This window comes from Heterocephalus glaber, unplaced genomic scaffold (assembly GCF_053883595.1).
Source record: "Heterocephalus glaber isolate CG9 unplaced genomic scaffold, H.glaber_assembly_v1.0 deba00001579, whole genome shotgun sequence".
NCBI lineage: Eukaryota > Metazoa > Chordata > Mammalia > Rodentia > Bathyergidae > Heterocephalus > Heterocephalus glaber.
The window spans coordinates 2,165,659-2,178,185 of NW_028258360.1; the positions used below are offsets into that span (position 1 = coordinate 2,165,659).

A 12,527-nucleotide genomic window follows, 5' to 3' on the forward strand; every position below is an offset into this window, starting at 1 on the left:
GACTTGGTAAGAAATGGATGTTTTCATTTAGCGTGGGACATCTAATACTCTGAAATGTATTTTAACATCATCACATGACAGAGTTTGAAAGATAAAGGGTATGTTCTCTCCTTACCAAGGAAACCAAAGTTATGCTTTCACCTTCCAGTTAATCTCTAATAAGTACATGAATTAGGCAATGCCATTGTTGATGCTATTTTTCTTTTTTTGACTTTTAGTTAGTACATGTTTTCAGTACACAATGATTACATTCACTGGAAGGGACTGGTGCATGTAGACAACACATTTGGTTTTCCTTCTCCCATCCCCTTTAATTTTTTCAGTATCAGATTCATTATTTATCTTATAGGACCTTATAAAGTTAATTATCATATACACAGATTGAAACCCAGGTTAATAGGCTAAAGACCATAGAAAACATGTAAGACAGTTGCACTAAGTCAAGGTAGTAGTGTAGTAGACCATATATATGGAAGTCTTTCTCTACTGCATTTACGTTTGCTTCTCTGTAAGATTTATTGAGATATTTGATTTAGGAAATCCTACTTTTGCCAAGTGATAAAAAATGCATACCATGGCATTACTTCCTCATTTAAATGGGTTGCTGTGTTGTCACTGACTTTCAGGAACTTTCTTCATTATAGGTGGATTACTTATGTCACTTCTATTTTAATGCCCCTTATTTCCTCAGCTTGAGCTTGTTCACCTGGTATTGAATCTTGAGGGCAAAGATTATAACAGACACACAAGTGGATGAGTAGAGGATGGCCATGGTGAACCAGGAAATACTCTGTCAATTTAGGGTCAAAGCCTTTTGTACCACAACTGATAAACAGACATGGCGCTGTCCTCTGAACCCATACCAGTGTGTGAACCATCAACTTTAGGTGTGTTATGGAGAGAGGTTTCATTAAGGAGATGAAGGCCTGAAGTAGGAGGCTGAGGCAGAAAGCACAGGAAGCTAGGTGTCATCACACACACGACAAAAGTATGTGTCCTTCACAACTTTGCTTAGAGTTAACAGGGGCTGGAGGCGAAGTGAGAATTGAGAGGTACAATCCTGGAGAATGTTGATGATGCTACATTAACTACACAGGAAGTAGTGGCGTGGAGCTTGTAGGCTCCCTGCCTGCTGTGCCTGTAGAAGACAAAGAAATAGCAAAGAGGTAGAAGGATAAAGCTGAAATAATAAGATGACATTACAGGGTAAAAAGGCTTAGAGAGGACCAGAAAATGAAAGTGAATGGATTCACAAAGACAAAGGATTCACAAAGATTTCTTCTGCTTGGTCTAGAACATCTGCATTTTTTTAGAAAATGTTTTAAGGCCTCCACAGTTAATCTGGCTTCCTTTGATGTTAATTAGATCAGATTCTAACTCTAAAAATATAATTTTAACAAACTCCTGACCTTCTTTAGGATTTGTTTTGGTCCACCACATTTAAAAAAAAAATGTCCACATGTGAATGGCCCCGGGCTGGAAAAGAATGATTGCTTTTCAGTGTGTCCTGCAGCTCCTCAACTTGAGTGCTCCCTCCTTGGTGACTGGTCTCCCTCAGCACCTGCCCATCAGGGACAGGACTCCTCCTGTGGGCAGGTGTCGCTGCCTGAGAGTTCAGGGGGGCCAGGGCAGGAATCCTCTGGGATAGTTCAGGACTTCTTACATCCGCATTTGTTAGATGTTTGTGTTCTAACTTTCATAGTCATTTCACACTGCCTAGGACAGAGAAGATTTTTCCTTCTTCAGCCTGTTTTCAGTTTACTGCTGGAGTGTGGACTCCTCCTCCACAAAGGGCAGCGTGTTCTATACTTTGTCCAGTATCCTCCTAGCAGATCTCACTGCTCCCGAAATGAAACCTCTTTTCCACAAGAATTTCAAAGCCCCTGGCCTCTATAAAGCAAAACAATTGATTGTACTTTAAATGTTAAAAGTTTCAGCTTTAAACTCTGTTATTTATGTGTGACCTACCAATGGAGCTCTGTTTGCAAAGTTTGTGCTAACTTACTTGAGGGTTGGGGAGAAGAATAGGAACTTCCTGAGCCATGATAAGTGGCAAAAAACCACAGACTCCAAAAACCTATGACATACAATTGTTACTAAGTGTAAACAAGTATAAGAAAAATCTTATAATAGGAAGATCTAAAAGATCATATTGGTATGTCGTCGACAATTACGGGCAATCACTTTTTTCCTTTGAAATGATAAGCTCCATTGAAGAGTTGTTGCATAGTACGTGCTCAATGAATAGCCACTGAAATGAATTTAATATTTTGTGAGAGATTTGCATTCAATGATCCATAATTTGGGATCCCATTTTAACCTGTGATTTTATAGTTTTCCCCATAAAGAACCACATTAATAGATGGTGAAAATCACCTGCAGGTGTGAACTGTCCGATGTCTACAAACTCAGAAGGTGGACCCCGGCATCTCAGAAAACATTGAACAAAGGAACTTCTCTTCCCCGAAGGGCAATTTCCATATTGCATAATAAGCATTAAATCAGATGCCAAAAACAAAATTGCATGGGTTTTTCCCCATTGCCATTGTCCCTGATATATTTTTTTAAATGCCATTCCATTTCCCTTACAATCTTCATGCATTTTTTGCAGCAATTATAGAAATCTACTTTGTTCTGAGTCTGTAATGATGAATAGCTGGATGTTTATTAGGAGTTGTGAAAAGCTCAGTTGAAATTATCTTGATTTCCTCTACTTGGATACATGCGTGGGCTCAAATGAATAAAAATAACAGTAGCTCATTTTTTACATAACGTCTTAAGATATATAATGTAGTTCTGAATAAATGTGGATAGACAATGACATATACCAAGGGAACAGAAAAGACATAAACCTATCTGTAAATATTCAACTAATCTTCCACAAAGGCATCAAGAATGTACAATGGGAAAAAAATCTCTTCAGTAAATGGTATTAGGGAGCCAGGGATTTAGCTCAGTGGTTCCGCCTGCCTCACAAGCGCAAGGTCCTGAGTTCAATCCCTGGTACCAAAAAAAAAATGATATTAGAAAAACTGAATATCAATATGTTTTAAAAAATGAAGTTGGATACTTATCTAACAACAAAAATCAACTCAAAATGGATTGAAAACTTAACCTTACATCCTGAAACTGCTAAGACTCCTCAAGAAAACACAGGAAAAAGACTCCATGACATTGGTTTTGACAATGATTATTTTTTATATGATACCAAAACCACAGACAACAAAAGCAAAAGTACCAAGTAGTACTACTCTAAACTAAAACGTTCCTGCAACTGCAAAGGAAAGATCAGCAAAATGAAAAGATAACCTACAGAATGGGAGACATTATTTACAAACTACATATTCAATAAGTGCTTAATATCCAAATTACGTAAGGAACTCATAGAACAACTCAATAGCAAAAAATCAAATAACCTAATTTAAGCATGAACAAAAGACCAGAACAGATATTTTTAAAGAGAATATGTACAAATGTCTAACAAGTATATGAAAAGTACTCAACATCACAAATCATCTGAGAAATGCAAATCAAAACCACAATGAAATTTCACACCTGTTAGGATAGATGATACCAAAAAGTTAAGTGTTGGCAAGGATATGACTGAAAGGGGATGCTTACACGTTGTTGTGAATGTAAAATGATATAACTGTTTAGGGAAAACATTATGGACATTGCTCCAAAAATTAAAAATAGAACTGCCATATGGTCTAGTGTTATTTGGGCATATATATATATATATATATATATATCTCCAAAGAAAATAGATCACTATCTCAAAGAGATCACTGCACTATTTACAACGTTTTTCATAATATTCAAAATATGAAAACAACTGAAGTGTCTGTTGGTAGATGAATGGATAAAGAAAGCATGATATGTGTACACAAAGGAATATTATTCAACCTCAAAAAAGAAGGATGTCTTCACATTTGCCAGAACATAAACGAATCTAGATGACATCATGTTACATGAAGTATGGTAGACACAGGAGGCCAAGTACTGCAAAATCTCACTTATAAGCTCTATGTAGAGTCTGAAAATATTGAAATCCTGGAAAGTAGAAGGGAGGTTACCAAGGGCTAGGTCGGGGTGGGGTGCAGGGAGGGATTGATTAAAGCCTGCAAACACTCAAAGTTATACGATGAACAAGTTCTGGAGACCTAATTACAGCACAGTGACTATAATTATAACAATGCACTGAATACTTGAAATTTGTGAGAGTAGATCTTTAGGAGTTTTACTGAAACACACACACACAAAGATAATTGCATGAGTGAAAGATATGTTAATTAACTTGTGATAATCATTTCACAATGTGTATATGTATTTCAAAACATCATATTGGGCAGGATTTGATTATATACAATTTTTATGTGCTAATTATAGCTCTCTGAAGATGGAGTAAAAGAAGATCAACCTCTCCCAAATTCTAGATTTCATTGCTTTTTGTCAGTTTGTGGCCCCCAATTTTTCTATTGTGACAACTCCATAAATAAGGTCAGTTAAATATTCATTAGAAATAATAGAAAACCTTGCTTCAAAGATAAACTGCCATTTCCTGCGGCTCTCCTCCGTGTGAAATTAATTGCCAAATCCATGAAATGGTCCCTTTAGCTCCCAATAGACCAATATAATCGTGTTTATCTGGAATTTGACAGACTCAGGTTAATAACACAACTTACCTGTTGTATTATCTGTATTTGTTTTCTGCTCCCTGTGAACAATTAATATAAGTTTAATAATTTGAGAACAACGTACCTTTGGCTTAATGTTTTATCTTGTGTGCATTGAGATCCTGACTTATTTTCAATAGCACAGTTAGAATGAAAACTGAAAACTGATTCTGGCATCGTTGTGTTCATGGACTCTGTCTTCTTTCTCACTCCACTGCAAAGGTCACGGGCAGTGTAACTGTGGAAGATGTGACTGCAAAGCAGGCTGGTACGGGAAGACGTGTGAACACCCCCGTTCCTGCCCACTGTCCGCTGAGGAAAGCTTCAGGAAGTGTCAGGGCGGCTCAGCCCTGCCATGCTCGGGAAGGGGTGAGTGAAATTGCTTGGGGTTGCTCACTGCCTCCTGACCTTGTGATTTAAGTGCATTTAGTAGTGCGCATGTGTCTTATTTAAAAGAGAGTTGCAATCTCTGAATGAGGGTAGATTAGTCTTTTGGAATGGGTAAAGAGCTAAAGTACACGTAGAAAGATCTCTCTCTCTCTCTCTCTCTCTCTCTCTCACACACACACACACACACACACACACACACACACACACACACACAATTACTCTGTCAGTCTACTCCAGCTTTTAGGTCTGTTCAATTTCAGTTCAGTTCCATATTGCATTTTTTTGAAAAAAAAAAAAAAAAAAAAAAGGACAGATTGGATGTTTGCTTAATCCTTTCTGGATGAAAACATCTAATTGTCCACCGACATTTATGAACCCTAATGTCGTTATTTGGAGGGGACTGTTGTCTGTCTTTTTAAAGCATCCTATAAATGGGTAGCCATACATAAGCTCTGTTGTTTCAGAGAGCATGCAGCCCTGGGTGTGTGCCTGTTATCATATCAGTGCCCATGTCCCGAGAGGAGAGGAGGAAACATTCACCCAGAGGGGCGCACATTCCATTCTTTTTAATTTATCAAAAGGAGTGCAAATCCATTTCTCATATGAGAATGGCAAAGTTAATATAAAATGTGCATTCAGAAGAAATGTGATTGTTGTTACAAATTTTGTTCAAGAAAGACAAAAAGGAGACGCACTTTCTCTATCTGTGTTAGATCAGGAATTTAATTTTCTTTACATTTTAAATTTTTTAAATGTACTTTTTGTTTAGGATATAATTCACATAATATAAGATTTAGCTTTTTAAAGTATACAGCTCAATGTTTCAAACATACTTGTAGAATTATGCATTTATTCTAGAATTTTTCATCAGCCCTAAAAGGAACCCTGTACTCCCTAGCAGTCACCCCTTTTCTCTTGTTTTCAATGCCTAGAAATCACTAATCTATATTCTATCTACATACTTATCTATTCTGGATATTTCATATAAATGGAATCATAGAATGTGCAGTCTTTTTGTTCTAGGTATTTTCACTGACCATGTTTTTCAAGCTTATCAATGTGGTAACAGATATCAGTCTCCCGTTACTTTTGATGACTAAGTAATATTCCACAGTATGACTGTACTATAGTTGTTCTCCCATTCATCAGTTGATGGGCATATGGTTGGTTTCTACTTTTGGGTCATGTGAATAATGCCACTATGAACATTCACATGAAGGTGGGCATGTGTTTTAATTCCGTCAGTTTCCTTCAAGTGTAATGGCTGAGTCATGTGTTAATTCCCTATTTAAATTTTTGACTATTGCAAGCTTGTCTTTGTAGTGGATACATTTATATTCCCTTCAGAAATGTATCCTGAGTGTTCCAATTTTAGCATGTCTTTATCATTACCAGTTATTGTCTCCCTTTTAAATTATTTATAGTTTTCTTTATAGAGAATACTCCCCAAATCTCTTGGATTTGTTGTAGCATAGGCATTTTCTCTAGTGACTGTTTATAGGACAGAAGGATTAATTTTTTTTTTTACTTTCAGAAGTATTTATTTAGTCACATCTTTCACCAATACCCCAGATAGGAACCATTGTTTCATTTCCATCTAAAAAAATGGTGCTAAGTAATACTATTTTTGCAGTATTAAAATATTAGAAATTATTATGCCTCATACTGCTGCTATTTACCTGCCCTTTAATCTACAGCAAACATTTTTTTGACAATACTATTTTATATTTACAAAAAGCTTTATCCGTTGTGCCCAGCCATGTGAAAAAGGTTGTACATGGAAAAGCTAATCAGTCTTTTTTTGTTCAAAAAAATCAATTTATCTTTTCAGAACTTTATTCTGATAGTTTAAGGGACAGGTCTATTTTAAATTGAAAACCTTGGGAAAGAATATGACTATCTCAAAATAGAATAATCTTTTCCCGATGTATTTGCCCTAGAAAAGTTAAGGTACTGTGATTTTTGCTGCTATCTTAAGGTGATAAACAAAACACAGCAAAGTCTGATATCTTAAAACATTATTTAACTTAAGGCACTCATGTTCTGTAAAATTATTAGATCTCAAGTAGATATATCACTAGTTGAAGTTAGTAAAAGAGAAGCAAATAAGTATATGTGCTAATAATTTCAAAGCAAAAAAATTGGAGAAAATTTACAAATGCTTTTATGTTTTGAGGATAAAGGGACAAGTTATATAATGGGAAAAGGAGGAAAGCATATGAAATATCTCTCAAACATAGAAAATTACTTTAAATCTGTATATGTACCATATTTTTCATTCTTCTCTAAATTGTTAATATATAGAAAAAATGAAAGAAACTTATTGCAAACTTACATATATCAGTTTTACACAAATTGCTTAAACTAATTTTTCAAACACTGGTTTCCTGTCTTTCTTAAAAGTCACTATTTAGCTATCATTTTAAAGCAATAGAGTATGTTGAAAATGTATTTTACGAAAAGAATTAGAATACTTGTATAGATCTATGATTTTTGAAAATCTTCTGTTTAATGAATCCTCTAGAAGTACTTTACAAATAAATACTCAGCTCCTCTAGTTCCCTTGCAGAGAAATGGACATATTGATGAGCAAAGTGGGCTCCCAGGACTTATGGTGGATTCTTTTAGAAGGAGAACAAAGGATTTATGATCACCAGTCCCTTGCTTGGACCAGTGGCCAGAGACCTGCGCTTTCATGTAGAGATACATCTGAGTCACTGGCTTTGGATGTTTTGAAGCAAATACCTAATATGAAAACTTTCAAAGATTACTTTTGCAGTTTTGGAATGAGTACTGCAACTGTGGTTACAAGAGTGAAGAAAGCAATTCCAAGGCCCATCAGTTCTCATGCTTGACAGCCTCATCAGCTTACCAACTGGGGCCAAAAATCAATAAACAAAGAAATCTCCTGGAACAGTGTTCTCATACTCCTTAGGGCCAGGTGGAGGTGTTTTTCCCACTGGAAATTAAATTAGGTGATTTGCTCCTTTTGATGCTTAACAGATAGGATTGTTATGTCTTGCAGGTAGGAAAATAATTTACATGATCACTTGAATTTTGTGTTAATCCTGCGACTTCTTGGTTTCTGTTCTTTATTACCTATAGATACCATTTCATGCAATTGTTTTTATCTTTTATACTCAATGGCAGTGTAAAGTTACTCACCCTTATTTTTGCTCTTGGGAGTTGGATTGGGGAACCACCTTCTCAACTCATGTTACTATTCTGGTGAGGAACTAATAATGGTTCAGGAGGTCTGACACACTTCTTGTCACAGAAATACATTTTTCTTATGTTTGAGGTTCTTCTAAGCATGAGGTTGGCTTTGATCAAAAGCATGAGCGACAGAGATGTTGTTACTCCTGAGTGGAGGCTGCAGGGGCATGGAAGGGTTTGTAGTCACCTCTGTCCTAGGCTAGGATTCACCGGGCTGGAAGCAGCCTTACGTGCTTTAGCCTGGGTCTTGGAACAGGACATTAGCAGAGCCCCTGGTGACCCTCCAAGGACCTGTAACACAAGGAAGAACAAACTTCTTTTATGTATTAAGAGATTTCCAGGAGTGCTGGTTGTTACTGCAGCAGAACACTACTAATACTCTCTTGTACATTTGAAATTTAGGGAACGTAGTTAAGTCCAAGCAAATGAACAAATGAACACAACACAAATTGTACTTAAAAGAGATAAGCATATAAACACTCCTGGTTTATAAGTATATGTGTATGTTTTGTTATCAATATTTAAATCAAAATAAATACAAGCGTGTATATATTTTACAAGTGAGATATTTATGCCCTTCTTAAAATAGCAGTTATGTGAACTTATCAAACAATAAAAGGCAAAGAACATGGCATGTATTTTCTTTTTAATTTCCAAAATGTATAATGAGTAGGATGAAGTATAATTATTATTCTTTTTACAGAAAAATGAAGTGGAAATTTGAACAGTTTGTGTCTTACATATTAAAAGTTCCAAAGGTACAAATTTTAGTACAAACTTTTTTTTTGGTGCCAGGGATCGAACTCAGGTCTTTGTGCTTACGAGGCAGGCAGTGGAACCACTGAGCTAAATCCCTGGCCCAGTACAAACTTTTATTACAGGCTTTCTGACTCCTGGGCTGTTGTTTTAGATAATTTACTGGTTTTTGTTGTGCTAATTTGCTAGTGATACATAATAAATAAATTTTCCTTTTAAAATATAATTCTGCAAAGATATTGTAGTGGTTGTATAGTGCTCTATTACATGGCTACATAGTAAAAAACCATTATACAGTTGTAGCAAAAATAACTTAATCTTCTTATCTTAGAATCTGTGTTGTGTCTTATTTTATGCAGAGCTGTAATTCACATTCTTGTAGCAGAATGTGTGCACAAATTCTTAGCATATTGGATGTGGAAAGCATAGATCTAAATGAACAAAAATAGGTTAAATCCTTTTAAAAATACAGCCAGATATAGTGGTGCACATCTGTAATCCCAATTTCTTGGGAGGCTGAGGCAGGAAGGTGATAATTCCAAGGCCTTCCTGAGCAGGTAACTCACTGAAATCCTGTCTCAAAATGAAAAAGAGGTTGGAGACAAAGCTCAGTGACAGAGGATCTGAATTTTAATCCTTAGTCCTTAAAAAGTCCTTTTACAATTACTATTTTCTAGAAAAGCTGGACCAATAAACCCTCTGTGCCAGGAGCACAAGAAAAATTCTCCTCACAAAGCAGTAGTGATAATTTACATGATCGGCTCTACTCTTTGGATTCTGTTTAGTACTATAAATTTTTGTCATTTATCAAATTCCTTTCATTGACTCTATAATCATCAAAATAAGTGATTTATCTCCAGGCTTTATTACTCACAGGGTTGTGTTTGCCATCTTTGCTCTCTTTGATCATCATTTGTCCTTGTGTCTAAGTCATCTTGTTGCTTGGTACTACATTCCCCAGTGCATTTTGCTCATCCTCCGTGCCCTTTGATTTTCTTTAATCACAGTTGTTCTTAAAAATGTTGTGTATGTTTTAGTCCCTTCAACACATGGAATTGTACACTTCCATATGGGAAGGTGCAACACGGAGGGAAATGATGAATTGAGCCTAGGTATTGAATACTGTAACTTGTAGAAAACAGAAACCACCTCATTTTTATCAATTACCATTCCTTAATTAATGAATAAGCATTTTTTCCATTTCTTTACCTAGAAACATTCTTCCAAAGAATAATAGCATGCCAAGTTCCCACCACCTGTAGATTTTTCAATTAAAGTCAAAATTTATCTCTCCCTATTACTGGCAAACGACATCTTCAAATTTTCTTGTTTTGTTTACCAGAGTAGTTTCCATGACACATACTTTGGTTTTTTAACCTTGGTGTTCTTGTTTTTACTCTCTGTAGCTTTAGACTGTTAAATCATTACTTTCCTTATTCACAATTGTAGAGATGTTATTTATGTGGAAAGAAGAGAAAGTTATAATATTGGAAGCACTCCAAACATTTTCAATTAAGCATCATACCACATGTAGTGATTTTGATTGCATTTTAAAAATCCTCTGTGGCCTAATTAACTGCTTTATTGTAAGTTAACTGCAGCAGGAAAAACAGAGTGGTCAAATGACAAGGGAGCCCCAGGGCGTTCCTCCAGAAGCACTTTGGAAAACCAAGTAGGGCTCAGCTTGACTCTGCCAGCCCAGCGTCCTGGTGGATGCACCAGGGAATAGTCACACACACTCACTGATGGCATTTCGTGTCCAGATGGTGAAGAAACGGCTCTGCACCATGAACTTCATTACTCTGCCTTATCTAGGAAGAACGGTTCTGCTTTTCACGTGCAGCAAGTGGGAAAACATTGTATCAGAAACTGAAGTCTGAACTTGTCATGTTATGGACATTAAGTGACGAGAGTCTGAGGGCCATGATGGAATCTTCCACGTATCTTTGAGCACACTTTGAACTTTTAATACCACTATTTTGGCTTTACTAGGCTCCGTTACCATACAGGGACCATAATAATATTATGGTATCTGGGAGAGAAGGGCCTGTTTATGGTTTGCTTTTTGGTACCCAGAGAAACACCCTCTGTGTCCGCACGATGCACTTGGACTCTGGAGCTTTGTGGATTTTCACAAAGGGTGGCAAAGATTCAGGTGTCAGAGATGAAGGTGAACGTGAAGGTCTTGATTAAGTCCAGCTTTGAGTATCTCAGTTGTATAACGAAGCATCCTTTGCTATAATAAAGGAATAACTTGCACACATTAAAGGCAGTTGTTAAAAAGAATGGAGAGGAGCCACACTAAATAGAAGAGAAGGTCTCAGACTAGGTAGCCATCCTGGAACTTGCCTTTCCACTGAATCACTGTTTTTGTTCCTTATTTCCTCTTTTGTTTCATCTTGCCTTTCTTCTCACTATTTTATATTCGACAACAAAGACAAAAAGAAGAAATTCAGAAGGGGAATTTAATGATTTTATATGTTGTAAAGGTGATATAATTCAATGGGGAAAATAGCACACACAATATTTTTAGTTGCCTGACACTTTTCTTATTCATAGTTTGTAAAATTGTTTTCGTACCAAGTAACATACGTATTTTGTATGTGCTGCAGTCAACAATCTTGTTTAAATGTTTTACCTAAGGCAACAGAATATTTTGTGTCAAAGATAGAAATTGACCCAAACAAATGGAGAATTTTTATTACATTTTACATCATTTTTATGTGGAAAATTGAAAACTAGTGAAATTCTTTGGCTGAGAAAACTTCGTATTGAAGGGTGCAACAAATAGAGTCAAAATCCATTTGAAATGACAATAGGAAACCAGACAAGAATTCGATCCCGATTTCTTTAAGCAAGTGGACAATGAAATGTGTGGCAACTATGACAACTTGGTTGCTACAATTATATATTTATTTCCATTAAAACACTAAAGTCTCCATGGAAGGTGTTGTGTGGGTCTCTAGAAATTATTTCCCTGATGGTGTAAATGAAGACTGAAATATTTAGTGCCGAGCCTTGTGGGACAATACTGTGTTGCCATTTGTGCTGAGCTTTTGTGGGAAGCATGACAAATTATGGAGAGAAAGGATGAGCATTTTGTGAGTTCAAGGAGGAAAGGGTTATGTGCCCTATTCGGGTATAAATATGGTCTCTAGAAATGAGCAGTGTTTGCAGTGGTGGATAGTACCAGATAATGATTCGGAACAAGGGCATTCTAGACCGAGGGAATGGAATAGAGAGAAACGTTGAGTTAAGAAGGGATTCATTTGAGCCAGACTTCCTGACACCACACCAATCCCAGACCTCTGGGAGGTGGGGCAGGATGTTCAGAATCTTAAGCCCAGGCTGGGCCACTGAATGCCTCAGGCAGGACCTGACTTGAGATGAAACAGAAGGACAAGGACAATAAAATGGTTGGCTGTGTAGCTCAGTGCAAAGGCCTTGGGTTCCATCCCCAGTAGCAAATAGAAAAAGGGTAGGGGATTA

The 12,527-nt window shown here is 36.5% G+C and overlaps 1 protein-coding gene across 1 annotated transcript in view; it reads left to right on the top strand.

Annotated features, from left to right (window-relative positions):
- Itgbl1 (integrin subunit beta like 1) overlaps positions 1-12,527 on the top strand; it is a 234,107-nt gene that overhangs the window by 132,297 nt on the left and 89,283 nt on the right. The window contains exon 7 of the mRNA XM_004858584.4: positions 4,899-5,045. Coding sequence (XP_004858641.1) covers positions 4,899-5,045 — 147 coding nt within the window. The remainder of the gene's footprint in view (positions 1-4,898; positions 5,046-12,527) is intronic.